Source organism: Mustelus asterias, chromosome 24 (genome assembly GCF_964213995.1).
Source record: "Mustelus asterias chromosome 24, sMusAst1.hap1.1, whole genome shotgun sequence".
In the NCBI taxonomy this organism is placed as follows: Eukaryota; Metazoa; Chordata; class Chondrichthyes; order Carcharhiniformes; family Triakidae; genus Mustelus; species Mustelus asterias.
Window position 1 is genome coordinate 44,528,803 of NC_135824.1, and position 25,449 is coordinate 44,554,251.

Below are 25,449 nucleotides of genomic sequence, written 5' to 3' on the forward strand. Positions count from 1 at the left end.
CCTTATCAGACGCCTTACTAAAATCCATGTATATGACATCAACTGCCCTACCTTCATCAACACACTTAGTTACCTCCTCAAAAAATTCTATCAAATTTGTGAGGCACGACTTGCCCTTCACGAATCCGTGCTGACTATCCCGGATTAATCCGCATCTTTCTAAATGGTCGTAAATCCCATCCCTAAGGACCTTTTCCATCAATTTACCAACCACCGAAGTAAGACTAACCGGTCTATAATTACCAGGGTCATTTCTATTCCCTTTCTTAAACAGAGGAACAACATTCGCCACTCTCCAGTCCTCTGGCACCATCCCCGTGGACAGTTGAGGACCCAAAGATCAAAGCCAAAGGCTCTGCAATCTCATCCCTTGCCTCCCAAAGAATCCTAGGATATATTTCATCAGGCCCAGGGGACTTATCGACCTTCAGTTTATTCAAAACAGCCAGTACATCCTCCCTCCGAATATCTATTTCCTCCAGCCTATTAGCCTGTAACACCTTCTCTTCCTCAAAAACATGGCCCCTCTCCTTGGTGAACACTGAAGAAAAGTATTCATTCATCACCTCGCCTATCTCTACTGACTCCATACACAAGTTCCCACTACTGTCCTTGACCGGCCCTAACCTCACCCTGGTCATTCTTTTATTCCTCACATAAGAGTAAAACGCCTTGGGGTTTTCCTTGATCCGACCCGCCAAGGACTTCTCTTGTCCCCTCTTAGCTCTCCTAAGCCCATTTTTCAGCTCATTCCTTGCTAACTTGTAACCCTCAATCGAGCCATCTGAACCTTGTTTCCATCCCTACATAAGCTTCCCTCTTCCTTTTCACAAGACATTCCACCTCTTTCGTGAACCATGGTTCCCTCACTCGGCCATTTCCTCCCTGCCTGACAGGGACATACCTATCAAGGACACCCAGTATTTGTTCCTTGAAAAAGTTCCACTTTTCATTTGTGCCTTTCCCTGACAGTTTCTGTTCCCATCTTATGCCCCCTAATTCTTGCCTAATCGCATCATAATTACTCCCCCAATTGTAAACCTTGCCCTGCCGTACGGCCCTATCCCTCTCCATTGCAATAACAAAAGACACCGAATTGTGGTCATTATCTCCAAAGTGCTCTCCCACAACCAAATCTAACACTTGGCCCGGTTCATTTCCCAGTACCAAATCCAATGTGGCCTCACCATGTGGAGTTTGCATATTCTCCTTGTGTCTGCGTGGGTTTCCTCCGGGTGCTCCGGTTTCCTCCCACAGTCCAAAGATGTGCGGGTTAGGTTGATTGGCCATGTTAAAAATTGCCCCTTAGAGTCCTGAGATGCGTAGGTTGGAGAGATTAGAGGGTAAATATGTAGGGATATGGGGGTAGGGCCTGGGTGGGATTGTGGTCGGTGCAGACTCGATGGGCCGAATGGCCTCCTTCTGCACTGTAGGGTTTCTATGATTTCTATGACCTCTTGTCGGCCTATCCACATATTGTGTCAGGAAACCCTCCTGCACAAAAACTGCCCCATCCGAACTATTTGACCTACAAACGTTCCAATCAATATTTGGAAAGTTAAAGTCCCCCATGACAACTACCCTGTGACCCCCACACATATTCATAATCTGCTTAGCAATTTCTTCCTCCACATCTCTATTACTATTTGGGGGCCTATAGTAAACTCCTAACAACGTGACCGCTCCTTTCCTATTTCTAACTTCAGCCCATATTACCTCAGTGTGCAGATCCCCCTCGAAGTGCCTTTCCGCAACCGTTAAACTATCCTTGATTAACAATGCTACTCCTCCACCTCTTTTACCAGCTTCCCTACACTTACTGAAACATCTATACCCCGGAACCCCAACAACCATTCCTGTCCTTGTTCTACCCACGTCTCCGTAATGGCCACAACATCGTAGTCCCAAGTACCAATCCACGCCCCAAGTTCATCTACCTTGTTCCGGATGCTCCTTGCATTGAAGTAGACACACTTCAACCCACCTTCCTGTCTATGGAAATGTAGAACTTCTTACCTTCCTCAATCTATATATTGTCAAGCTTGCAATCATTTAATCATTGCCACGTGATTTGCCTCGTATTGTTAAACCTTTCCAACACTGGCAGTGACCTACACTATAGACAGTATCTTCAATAATAATATAGTATGGAATGCCATAATAATAGCATCAACTTATCTGTATCTGATAATAACAATGCACAATGGATTCATCCTATCAAAAAGAGAGTGAAAGGCAATTATTTGGGATTTTATTTAAATAAGAACATAAGAACTAGGAGCAGGAGTAGGCCATCTGGCCCCTCGAGCCTGCTCCGCCATTCAATAAGATCATGGCTGATCTTTTAAAAAAATGCTGGAAAATCTCAGCAGGTCTGGCAGCAATTGAAAGGAGAGAAAAGAGCTGACATTTCGAGTCCAGATGACCCTTTGTCAAAGCTCCATTTTCTCTTTTAGTTTCAGCTTCCAGTATCCGCAGTAATTTGCTTATATTTATATGGCTGATCTTTTCGTGGACTCAGCTCCATTTACCCACTCAGTCACCATAACCTCTTAATTCCTTTACTGTTCAAAAATCTATCTCTCTTTGCCTCAAAAACATTCAATGAGGTAGCCTTAATTGCTTCACTGGGCAGGGAATTCCACAGATTCACAACCCTTTGGGTGAAGAAGCTCCTCCTCAACTCAGTCCTAAATCTGCTCCCCCTTATTTTGAGGCTATGCCCCCTAGTTCTAGTTTCACCCACCAGTGGAAACAATCTCCCTGCTTCTATCTTATCTATTCCCTTCATAGTCTTAGATGTTTCTATAAGATTCGCTCTATTTCTTCTAAATTCCAATGAGTATAGTCCAAGTCTACTCAGTGTCTCTTCATAAGCAACCCTCTCAACTCCGGAATCAACCTAATGAATCTCCTCTGCACCCCCTCCAGTGCCAGTATATCCTTTCCCAAGTAAGGAGACCAAAACTTTACGCAGTACTCTATCTGTGGCCCCGCCAGCACCCTTATACAGCTGCAACATAACCTCCTTGTTTTTAAACTCTATCCCTCTAGCAATGAAGGACAAAATTCCATTTGCCTTCTTAATTACCTGCTGCATCTGCAAGCCAACATTTTGCGATTCATGCACAAGAACCCCTCTGCACAGCAGCATGCTGCGATTTTTTACCAATTAAATAACAGTCCATTTTGCTGTTATTTTCACCAAAATGGATGACCTCACATTTACCAACATTTGTAAGGACTGTTCTTATTTCTTGCCAGTTTTCCCCCCTCTGTTACTCTCTCTGATTCTTTCCAAGGGTACATTTCCATGGACCTCTTCTGGCATTTCACCCAGCTGGTTACTAATCTTGAAAACGTGTGAATCCTGACAATGAGTGTCATCAGGTGATTCAAGTAATTGCAAGGTCCCAGCCAAAACACAGATGAGAGTAACAAACACAACACAACCTTTCTAATCTTTGCAGTTCACCAACTCACTGGGACGCCCCGGGAGACAGTAGAAATGCTTTAGGGATGTCCCCAAAGAACCCTGAACAGGTCAAACATCCTCGAAGACACATGGGCAGTCCCTGGCTTGAGGTCGATCAAAATGGAGAAAGTTCATTCGGGAACATATTGAGAGACCGCGTTGAGAAAACACAGAGCCAAGGTGTCAGAGAGAGCACACAAACCTCCAAACAACTCATCCACCTGATCCATCAGCTGGCCCACATGAGTCCAGGTCTGCAAATCACTTATTGGACTTATCAGCCATCTCAGAATCTGTCGAACTGGAATGGAAACAAATGATCTTCAATCCCGAGGTACTGCCTAATTAGAAGAATAGAGAACCACTGGATAAACACAGTGATCTAGTGGAGAAGTCTGATGAGAATCATTCTCGTGAAGTATCCCGCTGTAATGACTACAATCAGGCCATTGAGATTGGCCTATTGGAATATGAACTCCCTGATTAAAGAGTCAATTGATGGGCCAATCAGGGAGTCTTTTCCTTGTATTTAATCGGGAGTGTCGGTTCCTCTGGGACTCCCAAAGGTAGGGTGCTGACTGATAACACTCTGTGTACTGCTGTTGGAATTGTAAATAAAGGGATTTTGGTGAAGGGACTTCTGTCTCTGAAGACTCATTACACCCGCCCACAGATTAATCATGCCCCTTTTTTAGACTCATCAAACCGAATCCATCTGGGCTTAAATCAGTTGTGTTCTATTTTCCATTTGCTTGCATTACTGTAGCTGCAGCAACTCTGTAGAATCCTGACACCATCTTGCTTGATCTGTGTTCTTTCGCCGGACAGGTCCTGGCCCCTTTTACATTTCCTAATTTTTATTTCCATTGATTTCACTAAAGGGGAGGTGAAATGGATGCTGCTATCACCAGCTTGCACGATCGCACAAAACCTACCCTATTATCCTTGACAGTGCCTCCCACATCCCTTGAAGGAATCAAAAGTCAACGTGCTGATGCACTGTGCATTTCAATTATTTAATGTCTTTTCTTTTCAGCTTTCCAGCGTTCAGGATTCCTCTTTCAGCTTTGCTTTTCTGTGAGTCACAGGTGGGAAGGAGATAAACCCACAGCAGTGTTGACAATAAATTGAATAAACAATTGTGCTAATTCTTATTAATACATTTAAAAACATTTTTCAAACATTTAAAAAGAATTAACAGGCTGCTGAGGCAGTGGGGGGAGAAAGAACATGGCCAGAGAAGAATTAAGGTACTGAAAGAATTCTGAATAGGAGAGTTGTCAACACCCGAGGAATATACCCAGTGATTGTTGCCAACCCTGCTATCCAGGACCATGAACAATGTGAAAATAGAGACTGTGCTTTGCCATTTTTATTTGCTTTATATAGAAACATAGAAACAGAAACTCGAAGCAGGAATAAGCCATTTGGCCCTTCGAACCTGCTCCACCATTCATTATCATCATGGCTGATCATCGAATTCAATATCCTGTTCCCTCCTTCCCCCCCACATTTTCCTTGATCCCTTCAGCATCTAGAGCTTTATTTAATTCCTTCTTGAAATCACACAATGTTTTGGCTTCAACTGCATTCTGTGGTAGTGAAATCCACACATTCATCACCCTCTGGGTGAAGAAATTTCTCCTCATCTCAGTCCTAAAAGGTTTACCCCTTAACCTCAAACTATGACCCCTAGTTCTAGACTCCCCCACCATTGGGAACATTCTTTCTGAATCAACCCCGTCTAACCCTGTTAGAATTTTATAAGTTTCTCACTCTTCTAAACTTCAGTGAATAGAATCCTAACCGACTTGGTCTCTCCTCATATGACACACTGCCCATCCCAGGAATCAGCCTGGTAAACCTTCGCTGTACTCCTTCTATCACAAGGACATCCTTCCTCAGATAAGGACACCAAAACTGCACACAATATTCCAGGTGTGGCCTCACCAACGCTCTACACAATTGCAGCAAAACATCCCTATCCTTGCACTCAAATCCTTTCCAAGAAACTTTGCCTTAAAAATATTCAAACACTCTGGGGTGATTCTCCCATCGCGACCTGCAAATTTTCTGGCAGGTCTGGTCAGGAGAATAGTCTGTCGGCCATTTCGCGGGAACGCCTGCGCTTTGCCCAGACCCGGAGAATAGTCGCAGTCGGGACCGTGCTGGAAACCGGTGGGAAGAGAAGTAAGTGATTTAAATCTTTTTAAAATGTATTTTAAATCTATTTTACATGTGATTATCAGGCCTGGGGGGGATTGCCACAGCTGAGTGCGGAGTTTAGACATCGGGGCGCTCCAGGACAGCGGGGGGGGGGGGGGGGGGGGGGGGGAGGGTGGTCAGGACTGACCTGGGAATTGTCGTGGGGGCCACGATCGGGCTGTAGGGGAGGGCTGGAGGGGCAGCATTGCGGGGGCCCTGGGCTGGCCAGCGATCGAGCTGGTCAGCAAACAGGGAGACTGACAGATCGGGACCACTGCACATGCGCAGAGTTCCAGAACTGTCAGACTCTGGCGTGAATAGCTCCCCCCCCACCCCCCGGTTTTTAATGAGATTCATGATTGTGACCTCTGCAGTGCACAGAATGTGGGAGATTCAGGTCTGAAGATGCACTGAAAAAACAGTTGTGATCTGGACCAGTTTTCTTGCCATTCCCTCTGCTTCCAACCTCTTTCCAGAGACTCATGACCCCCTGAAGCAAAGATTTCATCTCATCTCCATTTTAAATCGAGGACTCCTTATTTCTATCAATGACCCCTAGAAAATCCCACAAGAGGAAACATCCTTGCCACATCCACCCAGTCAAGACCCCGCAGAATCTTATGTTTCAATCGAATCGACTCTTGCTCTTCTACAGCGGATATAAGCCTAGCCTGTCTAACCTTTCCTCGTAAGAGAACCCATCTACTCCAGGTATTAGACAGATTCTCTTGAACAATATGAATGGCTCAACATTTTAACCACAGAATTAACTGCAGAAAGTGCTATTGGAAACAAAAGTGAAACTTTTCCCACATCAAAAACTCATTCCTGCCACTTCAAGTTTCACTTTACAACCAACGGTTTGCATCCTAACCGAACACACATCTGCGAGCTATTGTGCTGACCACAATTTCAGAATTACATTAAGCTTTACAAAACAGTTCATATTTAACACATTTAACATAAATAAAACATCCCAAGGTGCTTCACCCAGAGCATTATAACAGAATGTAACACAGAGCCACGTAAGGAGATGGCCATGATTCTCCCAAAAATGTTCCAAGTGCTGAATTTGCGGGAAAACGGGAATAAATCACAGTTTTTTTTAGTGAATTCACACTAGAATCTCCCACACTCTGTGCACTGCGGAGGCCGCAGTCGTGAATATCATTAAATTTCAGGGGGCGGGGCCTATTCCCGCCTGGGAGACTGAAACCAGTGGGCCTCTGCAGTGCTGTCCCCCCAAACCCCCAATGGCCCGATGCGGCCCCCCCATCCACTTGCGGGCCAGCCCCGACCTCCCCCCCCCCCACCCTGGAGCGCCCCGATCTCCAGCACCCCCCATCCCCAGCAGTGATGATCCCCCCACACGCACCCCCCCACCCCGACAGACCAACTGACCCACCCCCCCAGCCCATCCCGATCACTGGCCTGCCTCCAGCCTCGGCCGATCCCCATGCAGAGTGGCAGCAGGACACCCTGGCAGCCCCACCCATTGCCCCTAGGCCCCGCCCCCAGCTAGCCCTGCCCCATAGGCTCTGCCCCCTTGGTACTGCCCCATGCCCAGTGGGCAGTGCCAAAGTGCCCCTTGCCCCTTAGGCAGTGCCAAGGGCACAGTCTGGCACTGCCAAGGTGCCCATGCCCAGCGGCACCACCCTCCCACCACCCGACCCTCTGGGGGGCCCCAATTGCCCCCCCTTCACTCTAGCAGGGTCATCCCACTAGTTCCCCAAAAGTGGGGAGCTAGTCTGAACCCCGCTGGAATGAAAAACTCATGACGGGATGGGAGATGCTCGCGGGACCAGAGAATTCGGTCCTGGGCCCGCTAATCACATTAAAAAGATATGTAAAATATATTGAAATGACTTACCTGGCGTTCCCGCTGGTTTCTAGCATGGTTAAAATGGTGCCGGATGTCTGGCACTGGGAGATGCACGTGCACGGGAACACAGGCGCGAATCCTGTGAATCAGCCAACATGCGATTCTTCAGGCTGCTGCGCTAATAAATTAGCACGGCAGGACGGGAGAATCGCCCCCATCAGGTCCGATGACCAAAAGCTTCATCAAAGAGGTTGGTTTTAAGAATTGTCTTAAAGCAGGAAAGCAAAGCACAGAGGGAGCGAGATTAAGAGAGGGAAATTAACAGAGTTTAGAGCCTTGACAGAGTTTATTTTTATTCGTGTCACAAGTAGGCTTACAGTAACACTAAAATGAAGTTACTGTGAAAATTCCCTGGTCACCACACTCTGGCACCTGTTTGGGTATACTGAGGGAGAGTTTAGCATGGCAATGCGCCTAACCAGCACATCTTTTGGACTGTGGAAGGAAACCAGAGCATCCAGAAGAAACCCATGCAGACATAGGGGAGAACATGCAGACTCCGCACAGACAGTGACCCAAGGTAGGAATCGAATCTGGGTCCCTGGCACTGTGAGGCAGCAGTGCTAACCACTGTGCCACCATGTTGGAGAGAGAACATAAGAACATAAGAAATAGGAGCAGGAGTACGCAATCTGGCCCTTCGAGCCTGCCCCGCCATTCAACAAGATCATGGCTGATCTGAAGCGAATCAGTTCCACTTACCCGCCTGCTCCCCATATCCCCTAATTCCCTTATCGATCAGAAAACTATCTACCCGTGATTTAAACATATTCAACGAGGAAGCCTCCACCACTTCAATGGGCAGAGAATTCCAGAGATTCACTACCCTCTGAGAGAAGAAGTTCCCCCTCAACTCTGTTCTGAACCGGCCCCCCCTTATTTTGAGGCTGTGCCCTCTAGTTCTGGTTTCCCTTCTAAGTGGAAAGAATCTCTCCACCTCTACCCTATCCAGCCCCTTCATTATCTTATATGTCTCTATAAGATCACCCCTCATCCTTCTAAACTCCAACGAGTACAGACCCAATCTGTTTAATCTCTCCTCATAAGCTGCATCCCTCATCTCCGGTATCAACCTGGTGAACCTTCTCTGCACTCCCTCCAAGGCCAATATATCCTTTCGCAAATAAGGGGACCAAAACTGCACACAGTGCTCCAGTTGCGGCCTCACCAGTGCCCTGTACAGTTGCAGCAAGACCTCCCTGCTTTTATATTCTATCCCCCTCGCGATAAAGGCCAACATTCCATTCGCCTTCTTGATCACCTGCTGCACCTGCAGACTGAGTTTTTGCGATTCGTGCACAAGGACCCCCAGGTCCCTCTGCACAGTCGCACGATGTAATTTTTCTCCATTTAAATAATATTCCAATTTACTATTATTTCTTCCAAAGTGGATAACCTCACATTTGCTGACGTTATATTCCATCTGCCAGATCCTCGCCCACTCACTCAGCCTATCCAAATCTCTCTGCAGACTTTCCGCGTCCTCCACGCAATTCGCTTTCCCACTCACCTTCGTGTCATCAGCAAACTTGAATACCCTAGATTCAGTCACCAACACCACATGCCACATATGGTTGCAACGAACAAACTATCATTATGTAGCATTTAGTGTTGCTGTAGAAACCCTCTCTCCATCCTCTCTCTGCCCCAACCTCTATGAGCATTGCTTGATTCTCTGTCCTGAATAAACTATATTAAAAACATTCAGCTTTTACAGATTCACCATAGAAAGCATTCTTTCTGGGTGTATCACAACTTGGTATGGCTCCTGCTCTGTACAAGGCCTTAAGAAACTACAAAGGGTTGTGAACGTAGCCGAGTCCATCACGCAAACCAGCCTCCCATTCACTGACTCCGTCCACACTTCCCGCTGCGTCAGAAAAGCAGCCAGCATAATCAAGAACCCCAAGCACCACCTTCTTCCGTCGGGAAAAAGATACAAAAGTTTCAGATCACGTACCAACCGACTCAAGAACAGGTTCTTCCCTGCTGCCATTAGACTTTTAAATGGACCTACCTTATATTAATTTGATCTTTCTCCACACTCTAGCCATGACTGTAACACTACATTCTGCACCCTCTCCTTTCCTTCTCCACTATGTACTCTATGAATGGTATGTTTTGTCTGTCTCGTGCACAAGAAACAATACTTTCCACTGTATACCAATACATGACAATAATAAATCAAATCAAATCAAATCAAAAATTCCTTTTATTGAATGTATACATTTGACCACATTCACATTTTGCATTGTGCACTAATTCAAGGACAAACTAACACACATAGTATTCATTGGGCTGAATTTTACCAATGGTTTGAAGGAGCAGCCTGAGAGGAGAAAGGCCTTGTCAAGTGTTGGTGGAAGGCATCAGGACATTGTCAACGTGGGCAATAGCAACAGTATATTGGCTAATTAATGACCACCTCATGGCCTATGGGCAATTTGCTTGCATTGGGATGAAATTCCATTATTTAGGAAAATTTCCTGGTAAGCCATAGTAATTTCCCAATGGATTCCTGGGGGGGTGGGGGCAGTGGTGGTGGAGAGAGGACTTCATTATCTGACAGGGACCCTGACCATGACCTGGCCACTCTTATAGTGTTTGCTCCTCCAATTGCTGAGGTTTGCCTTGCTAGCCCTGGCACATTCGGGAACAAAATCTTACCTGGCCTTTGCCTCTGGCTCGGCTGCCAATTCTGAGAGAAGGGCCACCATTCCTAACTGGATGGCAACCAATACTTTTGCCATCGCCGGTTCAATCCCACACATCCATACCCACCCAAAACCAAAGTGGGCGGCACGGTGGTTAGCACTGCTGCCTCACAGCACTAGGGACCTGGGTTCGATTCCCGGCTTGGGTCACTATCTGTGTCAAGTTTGCACGCTCTCCCCGTGTCTGCGTGGGTTTCCTTTGGGTGCTCCGGTTTCCTCCCAAAGTCTGAAAAATGTGCTGGTTAGGTGCAGTGACCCAAACAGGCGCCGGAGTGTGGCGACTAGGGGAATTTCACAGTAACTTCATTGTAGTGTTAATGTAAGCCTTATTTGTGACAAATAAATAAACTTTAACTTTAATCCCCAAGTCTAGTCACTCGGGGCCCAGTTTTTTAGCACCGGCACCGAGGCTACATATCAGTCAGAAAGATCGCAGCTGTTGATTCCCACCATGAGTCAATCTCCATTTACTTTACGTCAGATCTGTTTACGTCACATCTGCCAAAGTCTTCCCAGAATACAGGGAGAAGTGAATGATTTTTCTCCAGTCAGCAAGTCCCAGTGGAATTAGGTACAATAATGTCCACTGAGTAAAAATGCAGTGTTGAAAATGTCTATCATAAATACATCATGGTTAAGCAATAGATCATTTGCTTTCTTATAATAAGCAGTGTGGAACCCAGCCACGTGCGCAAACACGTAAGATCAGTGTTTATACAAGAACGGTTATTTCTGTGATTGTTTTATTTGGCAGAAATGGAGCACTCGCTGGGAAACGAACAATACTCAACAGGATTTCAGCCTTAATTTGATTTCCAATTCTATCAGTGAGTCTTCAAACTTTGACATCTTTTCAAATTTGTAATCTTCTCTTTTGTGCTCAGTCTAAGGAACATTAGCAGCAACAAAATGAAACATTTGCAGGTTTTTGACCTAAGCCAGGATGTTCAATCCCCAAGGCACGGTGTGGGAAAATACCTGGCCAGGCTTACCTTTCCTGGGAGAAAGTGCCCTCAAGGACAGAAATTTCATTGTGGCTGTGGGCTGCAGGCAAACTGGAAAAAATGTGGAGGAAGCCACAGGAGCTGTTGGATGCAGAGATGAGCTGTTTGAAACGCTTGCCTCAGTGACCTGGGAATTAGCTGCAATTGCAATGAAAAAGTAAGGCCCTTTGGCCCACACATATCTTCACCATCTCACCTCATGCTAAAAAGAAAGGCCCTCCAGCTCTCAACTTCACCACCCACACACTCCCCATGCCCCATCCATGCCACTTCATGCCTCCCTCAACCACCTACGGCATCCATGCCAAGTTTGCTCTCCTCAAAAAACCCCAATGGCCCCTCATGTTCCCAAGCCAAGCCCATTCACCCACGATACACTGTATTGAATAAACTAAAGTAAAATTAAAGTTTAAGTTTATTTATTAGTCACAACTTACATTGAACTGCAATGAAGTTACTGTGAAATTCCCCTAGTCGCCACACTCCGGCGCCTGGTCAGGTCAATGCACCTAACCAGTATGTCTTTCAGACTGTGGGAGGAAACCGGAGCACCCGGAGGAAACACATGCAGACACAGGGAGAACGTACAAAATCCACACAGACCTAAGCTGGGAATTGCTGTGAGGCAGCAGTGCTAACCACTGTGCCACCGTCCCACCCTATATTGACAGTAGGATATGTAAAAACAGCCTTAAAGAAAGTCATTCATTAATAACTTTTCACTTTCTTTCGAAGAAAGTCCAATTAAAGTGGCAATCATTCAGACCCCTTAAGGTTTCAATGGCTGAAACTGCAAGCATTTGAAACCTCTTTCTCTTGTGGAAAAAAAACATGGTGCAAATTATAGAGCAGATCAGAGAGCCAGATTGTCAATCAAGTAATATTTTTCAGGTGTTCTCATGGATGGCTGGACTCTCAGCCAAGAATACATAATGAAGCTTGGCTGAGAACCCAGAAATGCGATTATCTATACCCACCAGTGGAGCCAGCCAGGCTCAATAAGGCTATTAAAATTATGCACATTGAAAGGAGAGGGCATCTTCTTATAATGCGACTGGCAGAGCTCTGATCGGAAACTGCCTATTAAAATGGCCAGCAAAGAAGATGCCTGATAAAAAAATGTTTTTTTTTGCAATATGACTCTTCTCATCACCATTTTCATCTCTCCGGAGAGCTGTGTGGGTAGCAGCCCTTCACCTGTTGATAGTATCCAAAATTGGGCTCCTGTCCTCTTGGTACTAACAGCATACTGCTCACGACCACTGGATGAGATACCAAAGTGTTGTCAGTGCCTACAGACTGTACGTTAATCTTCTCAATCTGTTTTACTGGCAGCATTCAGCTTCTGCGTTCATCAACAATGGCTTTACCACTCTACTGACAAAACAAACTTAGAAAATGCTTCACGAGAACTTGGAAATGCAGAAACAGATGGTACATTCACTTGACAAGTAATTGCTAAAGATTAATTTAAGTTATAGAAGAGACTCATAGAAACCCTACAGTGCAGAAGGAGGCCATTCGGCCCATCGAGTCTGCACCGACCACAATCCCACCCAGGCCCTACCCCACATATTTTACCCGCTAATCCCTCTAACCTACGCATCCCAGGACTCTAAGGGACAATTTTTAACCTGGCCAATCAACCTAACCCGCACATCTTTGGACTGTGGGAGGAAACCGGAGCACCCGGAGGAAACCCACGCAGACACGAGGAGAATGTGCAAACTCCACACAGACATTGACCCGAGCCGGGAATCGAACCCGGGACCCTGGAGCTGTGAAGCAGCAGTGCTAACCACTGTGCTACCGTGCCGCCCAAAGCAGTTGGCCAAAGCTTTCTTATTAGTTGACAATTAAAAAAAATATCTTCAAAGTCATTGTGAATGATGGAAAACAAGGTGTTCCTGTGTTGTCACCAGGACAAAACAAAGTTTTAAAGTTTATTTATTAGTCACAAGCAGGCTTACATCAACACCGCAATGAAGTTACTGTGAATATCCCCGAGTCGGCACACTCCTGCACCTATTCGGGTACACTGAAGGAGAATTTAGCATGGTCAATACACTTAAAGTTCCTCAGAGTAAGCAACAAGAAAACAATTGTTTACCACTATGGCCTCTACATCTTTAATCTACAAAGTGGTTTCGTAAATTAGTTTGGTATAGATTTTTCTTGATTTTTTGATGCATATAAATGACTTGAATATTAGACATTTTAAGTAAAATTTCAAAATTTACCGATGATTCCAAACTTGGAAATGTGGCTGACAGTGAAGATAATACCGATCAATTTCTACAGGACATAGACATAGATAGGCTAGCAGAATGGGCAGACAAGAGGCAAATAGAATTTAATATAGAGAAGTCTGATAGATTTTGGCAGAAAGAATAAGGAGCAGCAGTGGCTTAAATGGCACAGATATAATAAGTGTACAAGGATCTCAGGATATGCCGACAGAGTGGTTAGCAAAGCATATGGAATCTTGAGCTTCATAAATAGAGGCAAGAGAAAAGCAGGAAAGTTATATTGAACCCAGTATAAAGCTCTTGTTAGGCCCCAACTAGAGTCTTGAGCCCAGTTCTGGTCACCACACTTTAGGAAGGAGGTGAGGTCCTTGAGAGGATGTAGAGATCCAGAAAATGATTCTAGGTTCCTACATCATGTGGGTGTTTCAGAAGGCAGCTCACCACCACCGTCTCATGGGTAATTAGGGATGGGCAATAAATGCTGGTCTAGCCAGCAACACCCACATCCCACATGAATAAAGATTTTTTTATTACTGAGTTTGGAGAAGCTGCTTTGGTTCCTCTTGGAGCAAAGGATATTGGGAGGAGATATTGGGTAGAGATTATGATGGGCTGCAGCTTCCTAGCTCCCTAGTGTTGAATGGGCTGGTGGGGGAGGGGGATGGTCAGTATCTCAAAGCTGCACTGAGGAAACCCTCTCGAAACTTCACAGGTAATGGTTTGGATGGCAACTGCTCAAGAGTACAAACTTCCTTTAGGCAATTGCACTGCACTGGGAACCACCTGAGTATGCGATTTAAATCGCAAACTTCGGATGGTTCTGGCTGTGTTACGCAAATAGTTACCCAGAAAAAGTTAGAAGAATTAAAACTTATTTTAACATCTGGATAACTATTGTAAAGACCAAGACCAATCCCCCCACAGGACTTTCCCCATACCTCCAAACCCTCCCAGGGGCTCCCTCCCACACCCTGACCTCCCAGGAGATTCTCCCTTCCCCTCAACCTGTGACCAACCACTTCCTCTAACCCCTAGGGACTGCCTCCACAACTCGAACCTCCCAGGGACTCCCTCTCCCCTTCATCCTCCTACTAACCACCTCCTCAAAGCATTCTCCCACCCCCATGAAATTCCCCCCACCAGCATGGGACTGCCACCCCCAACCGTCACCCTGATCCAAGCCCTTACTCTGCCTCTGTGGGCCCAAACTCGCAGCCCAGCTCGGATGCACAAATCTCATGAATCACGGAGCACTTTTTGCCAAGGTAGGTTCAGTGAGTCGGGAAATTTCCGAATTCAAGTCAAAATCCTATCCTAGAGCTCCTGACTCTCATCACTGGGATTAGTAAAACCAAAAGCATTATAACTCTATGTATTTTTGTATTTCCAGCATCATTGTACATGTGATTGCAATTTGTTATGCCAGAGGAATGCATTCAGCCAATACTGAATTATGTCGATTGTAATATTAGTTTGATTATCGTGGGCTCTGCAGCCAAGGTCTGATTGAGCTCAGATTTACAGCTGATTATTTAGAGGTACAAATATTCTCAGCTTTAAAGTTGGTGTTATTCATTCCCATCAAAGGTTTTAATAATGAGGGAAGGATTCAAATCATCTATAGGAAAGAGGATCAAATCATTGGTCAGAACATTGAATACAGGAATTGGGACATCTTGTTGAAGATGTACAAGACATTGGTAAGGCCACACTTGGAATACTGTGTACAGTTCTGGTCACCCTGTTATAGAAAGGATATTATTAAACTAGAAAGAGTGCAGAAAAGATTTACTAGGATGCTGCCGGGACTTGATGGTTTGAGTTATAAAGAGAGGCTGGATAGACTGGGGCTTTTTCTCTGGCGCGTAGGAGGCTGAGGAGTGATCTTATAGAGGTCTATAAAATAATGAGGAGCACAGATCAGCTAGATAGTCAACATCTTTTCCCAAAGGCAGGGGAGTCTAAAACTAGAGGGCATAGGTTTAAGGTGAGAGGGGAGAGATACAAAAGGGTCCAGAGGGGCAATTTTTTCACACAGAGGGTGGTGAGTGTCTGGAACAAGCTGCCAGAGGTAGTAGTATAGGCGAGTACAATTTTGTCTTTTAAAAAGCGTTTAGACAGTTACATGGATAAGATGGGGAAAGAGGGATATGGGCCAAATGCGGGCAATTGGGACTAGCTTAGTGGTAAAAAGGAGCAGCATGGACAAGTTGGGCCAAAGGGCCTGTTTCCATGCTGTAAACCTCTATGACACTATGGGGCCGATTTTACCAAATCGGCTCTAAGTGCCGGGTGCGGTCGTAAATCAGACCCGCGCCCGGCAGCCGCGCTCCAGTGCCCCCATACGCCTTTTTTCGGTGCGGGTCCAGTGGGCGGGGCCTAGTGTATTTGCATCTGTCGGAGCACCGAACTGCGTATGCGCAGTTCGAAGCCGGGAGCACTCAGCGCGCCTGAGTGCGAAAGTCAAAGGCAGCGCTGACAGCACTGGATGTGACATCTCTTCCCTGAGGGGGGGCAGTAGGGGGGGGGGGGGGGCGGGAATGTGACATCTCTTCCCTGTGGGGGGGGGGGGGGATGTGATATCTCTTCCCTGAGAGGGGGGGGGGGGGAATCTGACGTCTCTTCCCGAAGGGGAGGATAAGGGGGGGATGTGACGTCTCTCCGCCCCCCCCCCCCGCCCCCCCTGGGGCGGAGACGTCACATCCACCCCCTACCCCCCTCTCAGGGGAGAGAGGTCACATTCCCCCCCCCCCCCCCCTCAGGGAAGAGACGTCACATCCCCCCTCCCCCCCCCCACTCAGGGAAGAGATGTCACATCCCCCCCCCCCTCCTCCCCCACCCCCCCCTCAGGGAAGAGATGGCACATCCCGCCCTATCCCCCCTCAGGGAAGAGATGTCACATCCCCCCCCCCTCCCCCGCCCAGTGAAGAGACATCATCCTACCCATCAGGACCCCCGGAGCAAGGCCAGGATCCAGGATCGCAAGATGCTTTCGATGGACACCAGCGATCAAGGTAGGTCGGGGGCCCAGGGGGTCCGATCCCGGGGTGGGGGGTGGGGGCTGCTGGCAGGGCCTGCATCCCAGGGTGGTCCGATCGGGGTGGGGGGGTGAGGGGCTGCCAGGGTGGTTCGCGGGGGCGGTCCACGAAGGGTGGTCAGGGCCGATTTGGCGGTTCAGTTGCCGAGTTGAAGCCCTATCGGACTTGAATTCAGCAACACGGTAAATGCGCGGGCGCCGATCGGATCGGAGCCTCGTAAAGTGGGAATCCTTGGGTAAGTTGGGCGCGGGCTTCATTATGCCGATTTAAATGCATGCAAAAACGGGCACGAAATTTTGGTAAAATCGGGCCCTAAATGTTTAATGATACACTTGGGGCTAAATTTTATAGACAAGCCATGAGTGTTAAAGCAGGAGGGTAGGCCCATAAAATAGGGCACGATGTTATTAGAGTCATACCGCCTGCCTACTTGCCCTCTCATTCACTGTGATTTAGAACAACAAAGAAAGAACAAAGAGAAGTACAGCACAGGAACAGGCCCTTTGGCCCTCCAAGCCTGTGCTGATCATGATGCCTTAACTAAACTAAAAAAACCATCTGCCCTTACTCAGTCCATTTCCCTTTATTCCCTCCCTATTCCCTCCCAACCAGAGGCCTCTTAAATGTTGCTAATACGCTGCTTCCACTACCTCCTCTGGCAGCACGTTTCAGGCAACCACCACTCTCTGTGTGAAAAACTTACCCCGCACATCTCTCTTAAACTTTCCCCCTCTCACCTTGAGCTTGTGCCTCCATGTAATTGACACTTCCACCTGGAAAAAAGCCTCTGGCTATCCACCCTGTGGTGGATTTAATGAGCGATGGGGGTGGCATTAAGTGGGCCGCCCACCCATGGCCCAATTAAGTGGGCAATCAATGCCCACTTAGGGGCCTTGCCCGATCACCACTTAGACTGGAAAGTGGGATGAGGTCTCTGCAGGTTTGTTGCTGCAGGCTGCTCAGCAAAGAGAGGGTGGAACAGCGGGAGGTGCCTTCTTTTCAGGTCTCTGGTGCCAGAGTCCCCACCTCACCCCCACTGCATCCCTGTGTCCACCCTCCTCCCCACCCTGCCTAACATGCCAACCTCATCCGTGCCTGCCAGCCTCCCTGCAGCAAGATCCAGGACTTACCCGGGTTCTGGGGTTTCCACCCAATGGGTTGTGGGGGACTGGAACTCACTGCCTGAAGGAGTGGTAGAGGCAGAAACCCTCAACTCATTTAAAAGGTGTTTGGATATGTACCTCAAGTGCCGTTAACCTTCAGAGCTGCGGACCAAATGCTGTAAAGTGGGATTAGACTGGGTGGCTTGTTTTTCAGCCAGTGCGGACACGATGGGCAAGTGGCCTCTTTCTGTGCCGTAACCTTTCTATGATTCTAACTGGGACTAAATCCCAGAGAACTTCTAACCATCTCTCACAGGCACTCGCCCACTCCCATATTCTCAAAACATCTACTTCTGAGGTTGGCAACCCCGACTCTATACCACCCCCCATTTGTGGAGCAAAAATCTCAGGAATCAGGGCACGGGGCACTTTTTACTGAGGTGGGTCCAGCAAGTCACCAAATTTCCCAACTCGAGCCACGGTGGTCAAAATCCGGCGGGGTCACTGCTCCTGGTCACGCTGCCAGTGCTACAGAGCCTCTGATTGGCTGGTGGCAGTTATATGCCGTGGTAATTCATCCAATGGGGCAGAAGCCTCACCTCATAATCAGTAAAAGCCCTTCAGCTGAGAAATGAGTGCAGGGCAAGCTGGTTGACCAGAGGCAGGCCCTCAGCAACATCTCCTCCGGGGTGTGGGGAGTCAGCCCTCAGGGTATAATCCAGCCTCTTATCTTCAGAATGTGATCATCTTTCTTCTTCTATTCAAATGATTAGTAGCAGTGGAAGTTATTTTTTAAATTAGAGCAATAGATCTTCTAAAGGTACCTGAGCATCATGCCCCTCTTCTAGTTAAATGTTGTGGCGTGGCTCCTCTATGTGACGAGTTCGCGTTTGCTTGCCAATTGTCACTGCACATCAATGTAAGTTATTCTGTGAAGTAGTTTGCGACAATTTTCATGTGATAAGACACTAAGTAGTTTGAAGTCAAGCAACAGCAGTTTCTCACTCACATGCAGTCCAGGTGCTTCCCCACAGGGAAGTAGCACTGAAGGGAGGTAGGAAGTTACTCTGGGCTCTCTTCCTCTGATTGACAACTGTTGTTTCCAAAGAGGCTTTAAGCACAAGCCAAAAATAACTCTTAAAAGGCAACTGGAAAAGTAGCCCATATCATGTAATTAATATAATCACGTAAACTTAATAATGATGCAAAACAAATATTTGCACATCCTTAAACACAACACAAATTCTGATGAATGGAATAACCAGGATTCCTCACAGACATCTATGAGATGAGCAATCGCTTCTTGAGTATTGAGCTGAAAAAAATCATTTTGTCAAAGCTTTTCATCTTGCACTCATCAGGCCAATCATAAGAATACCACTGTCAAAGAAAACAACAACTTTATACTGCATGAGCGGAGAGTGCAGATTGGTTAGCAAGTGGACTCTTATTGGTAGAGACATCACCACGGAGAATACACCAGTTAATGGTAACTGACAGTTAACTGCCAAGCATTGTTGCAAAATTTAAACCAAGCAGTTTGACTCTGATTAGTCATTAACAGTTAACTGTTGGTGATTTTCCCCAAATTGGTCAAATTAATGGTCAGAGGACATGCTTGCTATCCATGGGCTCTCAAAGCTGGAGGATCAGTGGAAGGGCCTCTAACTTGAAAGCAGCAGCTGGATGCCATGGCATCCATGGTGAGGGAGAAGGCACGCCAAAATGGAAGTGTCGTTTCTCCAACATTTTCATATTTAAAATAAAAAAGGCCTTTGCATTTGGGCCACCACTCTGTGGTAGAGGTAGAGGAACCGCTCTGTCGGGCAGCCTATGGCAGCAGCTGAAACCAGGAAGCCAAGGAGGGCATTGAGCCTGCCTGAAGAACTGGCCTCCTCCAGTCTAGTGCCGAGAGGTCACTTCCAGGCAGCTGCACAATGCTACCTGTGGGAACCTGGAGGTGAAGTAGAAAATCCCATTTAGCCTCTGACAACAGGCCATAATATGTTGTTAAGAAGCTTACTCTGGGCAAATGACCCAGGAATGAGATGGACTTGGGGAACCGATGCGCCGGTCAAAGACACTATTTTCACTGCCAAGTGGTACCTCAAAATCCTGCCTGATGTGTACTGACTGATTTGCCATGAATTCCAGCTAATTCAATTAAATTTTTTCAGGTAAAGTTCTACAAACTTTTTTTTTGCCTCACTAAAGAACACAGTAAGAAGTCTCACAGCAATAGGTTAAAGTCCAACAGGTTTATTTGGTAGCACAAGCGACTAGCTTTCAGAGCGCTGCTCCTTCATCAGGTAAGTTGGAGTTCTGTTCACAAACAGGGCATATAAAGACACAAACCTATATGCCCAGTTTGTGAACAGAACTCCCAATTACCTGATGAAGGAGCAGCGCTCTGAAAGCTAGTGGCTTGTGCTACCAAATAAACCTGTTGGACTTTAACCTGGTGTTGCGAGAGTTCTTACTGTGTTCACCCCAGTCCAACGCCAGCATCTTCACATCATCACTAAAGAACGCCAGCTTACTGCTTGTAAGATTACATCCATTTTGCTGTCTTTCTATTTATTGAAAGAGGAAATGAAATCAGAGACTTCTTCTTTCTGTCACCATTCAACCTTATATCTTTAGAATTTTTCGGATAATCGAAATAAGTCTGGTTTTGCGAAACAACAGAGATCCACGAAAGAACACCTTTAAGTACTTCAATTTAGCAACCAGTTGGTAAGTACTCTCGCTATTTTGATGCAATGTGTACAGTGGATGGAGAGGCCATTCCCTTCTTAGCAGAGTGCCTGCTGAAGGAACTGTTTGAACAATAGGAACCTGCATGGGCACCTGACAGCTAGGAGCTTATGTTGGAAAATTGTGGATGCGTTCCCCGTGATTTTCTGTCTCTTAATTTTGAGCAGCAACTGATGCCCACTAATGGCTTCTAGTCCACCAAACTCCATGCCCTGACACTGAAATGGTAAAGCTGTTCCTATACCATTCAACTAAAAATTATTAGATCATGTATTTTCCTGCTTTCAAGGTATATTCCAAGCACTTCTGTGCACAAAAGAGAGCCTTTTGGCAATGTGTTATTTCTGCTGAATGCGAACCTATCTCAATTTCAAATCCTTTTTCAACAGAAACATAAAGTGCTGGAAATCTCAGCAAGTCTGACAGTAGCTGTGGAGAGAGAATAGAGTCAACGTTTCAAATCAGGATGACCCTTCGTTAGAGCTCTATTCTTTCTCCACAGATGCTGTCAGACCTGCTGAGATTTTCCAGCATTTTCTGTTCTTGTTTCCGATTGCAGCATCTGCAGTATTTTGCTTTAATCAAATGTTTTTCACTGCAATGAAAATTCCTCAAATTCAGCCTACTCAAAACTCCTCTTGAAACCTGGAAATAAGTAAAAGCTGAGTTTAAGTGGGGAAAGGTATGGTAAATGTTTCTGTTCTTTTTAGTAGAAACTGATAACAGTAAAGTGGACTGACTGAATAGATTTTACATAACAGCCCACTGGATAAGCTGTATTTTTTCCATCTAATATAAATCTGCTGTTAGTGAAACATTAATGCACATTAATTTCACCATGTATCTCGAGAGCAAGACTTGAACATGAGGACTGAGGCTTGCATTACTAAATTACATGAACAAAACAAAGTACTAAAGGACTACAAGGCACAGTACATGACCCCTGGGTGCATGAACAAATGATATGCGATGTGTCATAGCCCTGGAGTAGATTGGGAAATATCTAAGATTGTAAATTCCTCATTTCGGAATGCTGTTCAGAGAAAGAAGCCCATATTTCTATTTGGAAAGTTTGGATTAAGTCGACATGGTGGCATAGTGGTTAGCACTTCTGCCTCACAATGCCAGGGAGGTGGGTTCGATTCCCAGCTTGGATGTCTGTCTGTGCAGAGTTTGCACTTTCTCCCAGTGTCTGTGTGGGTTTCCTCTGGGTGCTCCGGTTTCCTCCCACAGTCCGAAAGACGTGCTGATTAGATGAATTGGCCATGCTAAATTCTCCCTCAGCGTACCCGAACAGGTGCTAGAGTGTGGTGACTCGGGGATTTTCACAGTAACTTCATTGAAGTGTTAATGTAAGCTTACTTGTGACACTAATAAATAAATTTAAAGCTATCCAGGTCTGTTTAACTATCCTTCTGAAGTGTGGTTGTAACCCTAATGAGGTGTTTATGACAGACAATAGCAATAACCTGAAATAACCAAGACTAGCTTGATTGTAACACTGCTGACACAGACTCTGTGGTGTACCAGCAATGTGGGGCTGATAGCAATGAGCTGGCATTGTGCCAGTCTAACATTGCTCCTTGGGTGCTGTGAGCTGATTTCACATTAATGTAAAAAAAAACAGCTGAGTAACATAAAATCACAATCTTACTGACATATACTGTGTACTAGATCTAGTAGATTCAGGACAAAGGCTGGATTATGTGATGTCAGTAGCTTGTTCTGCTATTGAAGAAGGATGCTCCCCAGTTAAGAAATGCCAAGCAGAATCAGGACACAAGCCCAGATTTTTGCTCCTGGGTTGGGTGCACAGCGATGGGCGAATTCCCGGCTCTATGAACCTGACCTTTAAAATTAGCAGCTCGCAATTCCTATTTTTGTCCGTGGTTCAGGCTAGATTAGAAGTGTGGCTCGCTGCTCTGGGAATGTGTGGGTAGGCTGCTGGGTGAAGATGGGGACTAGGTGGAAGGACAACTTGGTGCTCCAGCACTCATGTCCCATTGCCCAACTTCCACCCCTCAAGTCCACTCATACTTGCCAAGCTCCTGACATGTCCATGGCCAACCTATGCCAATCCATGCCCCTGCCCACCACCCTTTGCTCTTATCCTTTCCATGGCAACTCACCTCGTATCCTTTGACAGCTCTTTGACAGCTTGACAATCCTTTGGCAGTTCGTTAGTTCATGCACTTTTCATGCACAATCACATTTATTTTTAACTAAGAGAGTGCCATACCTCTCCCCAAGTGGTCCCAAGATCATATCCAAAGGGGTACTCTGACTATCCAAACAAATCCACAAAGTTAGAACCTGTTCTCATTTGGTCTAATCAGCACACTTCAGTGGCGGCATTTGAATGGCCAACTGCTTCTGTAAATTACACATGTGACTCCAGCCCACTCTCACAAAATTAGGGAGTGCCATGTTTGGGGCAGGATTTAGAATTTCAGAGCCTGTTTACCATTTCTGCCGTCATGGCGAAAATCTGGGCCTCAGTGTCCAACAATGTAGACATCAAGAACTCAATATACATGACATACCTGCTGAATTTTACTGCCCCACCCACCACGGGAATCAGAGCGGGCGAGGGGCAGACAATGAGAAGGTCTGTTGACCTCAGGCAGGATTTTACAGTTTCGGGACGAGTGAGGCTGTAAAATCCTGCCCACAGTATCCATTAGCTCCTCGATTTAGTGCACAATAAGATTTCTTTTGCTTTTCTTCTCTGATTAAGTTATACAATGTTGGTGCAGGTGTTTAGATGCAATTGTAAATATCTCTTTGCTTTAAAATCTGGAACAGGTTTAAGGTATAATTTCTCAGGTGACAATAATTCTTTAGATCCTTTAAAATACTAATCTCTAAATATACTGTGATCATTACAATGTTGGAGGCTATGAAGTTAAACAAAATATGCTCCAAATGCACAGCAGGAATGCAGAGCCAGGATTTTTTTCATTCAGCTGCTGACTAACTTAGCATTTTCAGTCTTGTTTAACTAGTTGTTGTGGAAGCTGGTTAAGAAGGTGAAAGTGTGGGTATAGTTTATCAGATCGCATGCGTCAGTCATGAAACCAATGTGGGACCTGGTTGGGATCGGCTCAGAGGTTAGAATATTCAACACAAACAGAACTTAGGAAAATCCATGTCCAAACATTCCTTTCCAAAAACACAGGCCCTGGAGAACAAAATATTCCCCTTGTCAAGCACAAAACGCTATGCAGCATGTACACAGGATCAAAGCAATAACAAATGGCCCCATTAATATCCTGCAAACAAAATATACAACTTATTTTTAGAGCAATGCAAAACTTGAAGCATAATATTGGATGGGATTTTCCAGCTATTCAAGCCGGATCCTCTAGTTCCGCCAGCCGTGACTGCTCCCCCTGTGACATGTTTTGCAGGATCATCTAGTCCTGCCACTGTCAGTAGGATTTCCCACCCAATGGGTTAAATCCCGCTGGAGTTGGGAACCTTGCAGCAAGCCCTGTTAATTTGTTGCACCCTTCAGTTCTCAGGGTTTTGCACTGTTATTTGCTGAAAGTGCGAGCTGATAATGGCTAGACCAACACATTGAGTGGGACGTTCCAGTCCTGCCAGTGGCAGGCATCACTGTGGACAGGACGGGAAAATTTGAAGAGTAGCCTTTTCCCATCTCGCCTGTGACAGTGCCCACTGCTGGCAGGACTGGAAATTCCAGGTTATCGTCTTAACCATATGATTTAAGGTTTGGATCATAGAACCCCTATAATGCAGAAGGAGGCCATTTGGCCCATCAGGACTGCACCAACCCTCTGATACAGCATCCCACCCAGGCCCTTTCCCATAACCCCACGTATTTACCCTGCTAATCCTAACTTACACACCTTGGAACACTAAGGGCCAATTTAGCATGGCCAGTCCATGTAACCTACACACCTTTGGAGTGTGGGAGGAAATCAGAGCACCCGGAGGAAACCCACCCAGACATGGGGAGAACGGGCAAACTCCACGCAGACACCCAAGGCTGGGTAAGATACTAAGGAATGACAAAGAAGGGAGGTGAGTTAGAATTTAACTACACAGGAAGAGGGGAATAAGAAGTGAGATTTTCCACCACTTCACCTTTCTGGTGTTGCCGATGTCTACGTGCTTTAACATTGTTCACCGGCCAAGCCACCGAGGAACCCACCACAGGGCATTGCCATCTTCTGGTCCCGCCAGCGGGAGAGGCCGGAAAAATTCAGCCCAAGTTTACGGGAGGAAAGATTGGATTAAAGATTGAGAATGAAAGGGAGAAAAGGAATAAGAAAAATATTTTCTAAATTCAGAATTATAAATAAGAATTTACTGCATTCAGGAGACTCAACAGCTTAAATTGTTCCCATAATGGATTAGAGAAGGTTGACTGGAATTACATTAGCAATTATCATGGTGTTAAAATATTTGGCCGAATGAACAGCAAGTTTAATGGGCAATAAATGTGCAAATCCAGCAAGTTCTAAAAAAAGGAGGTTAAAGGGAAAATGCTGTTTGTGTGAAGCAGACAGTGGAAGCGGCAGAAATCAACCAGTAAATTCTGAAGATTTGCATCACAGTTTATCTTTTAATCTCTGGAATGTGCTGGCTGATTTGTGCATTAATAACAACATGCGCTGTAAATAGGGCATCATTTATCCAGCCAGATCTGGCGCAGTTTCTTCAGAGAACTTCTCAACAATATAACTCACTGGCTGTTCTGTCTTTTGATAGGAGAACTTGTGAATGTGTTACATTGATGGCTTTGTACATCAGAATGTATCTGGCTGCGCTTTGTGGTCTGACAGCTACCACTGCGGCACAAGCTGGTGTGAAAAACAGGTAGGTTTAGTACATCACCATCTGCTGCAGCTGCTACAATAAGCCAAGTACCTAAAAATACAACTGCATTTTCTGTTCCTGTTTCTTATTTCCATTGTGGCACAATGTCAAGAATTAACTCCATCACTATTATTAGGTTTTTCCCACGTGCTATAATTTTGTTTGCGTTTTCTTTGA

General features: G+C 45.9%; 1 protein-coding gene across 1 annotated transcript in view; it reads left to right on the forward strand.

The window, feature by feature from the left end:
- Positions 1-20,256: 20,256 nt before the first annotated feature.
- Positions 20,257-25,449, forward strand: part of rnaset2l (ribonuclease T2, like) — a 60,370-nt gene continuing 55,177 nt past the window's right edge. Inside the window, exons 1-2 of the mRNA XM_078241035.1 lie at positions 20,257-20,406; positions 25,165-25,272. Of these exons, the coding sequence (XP_078097161.1) occupies positions 25,190-25,272 (83 nt within the window). The 5' untranslated portion in view covers positions 20,257-20,406; positions 25,165-25,189. The remainder of the gene's footprint in view (positions 20,407-25,164; positions 25,273-25,449) is intronic.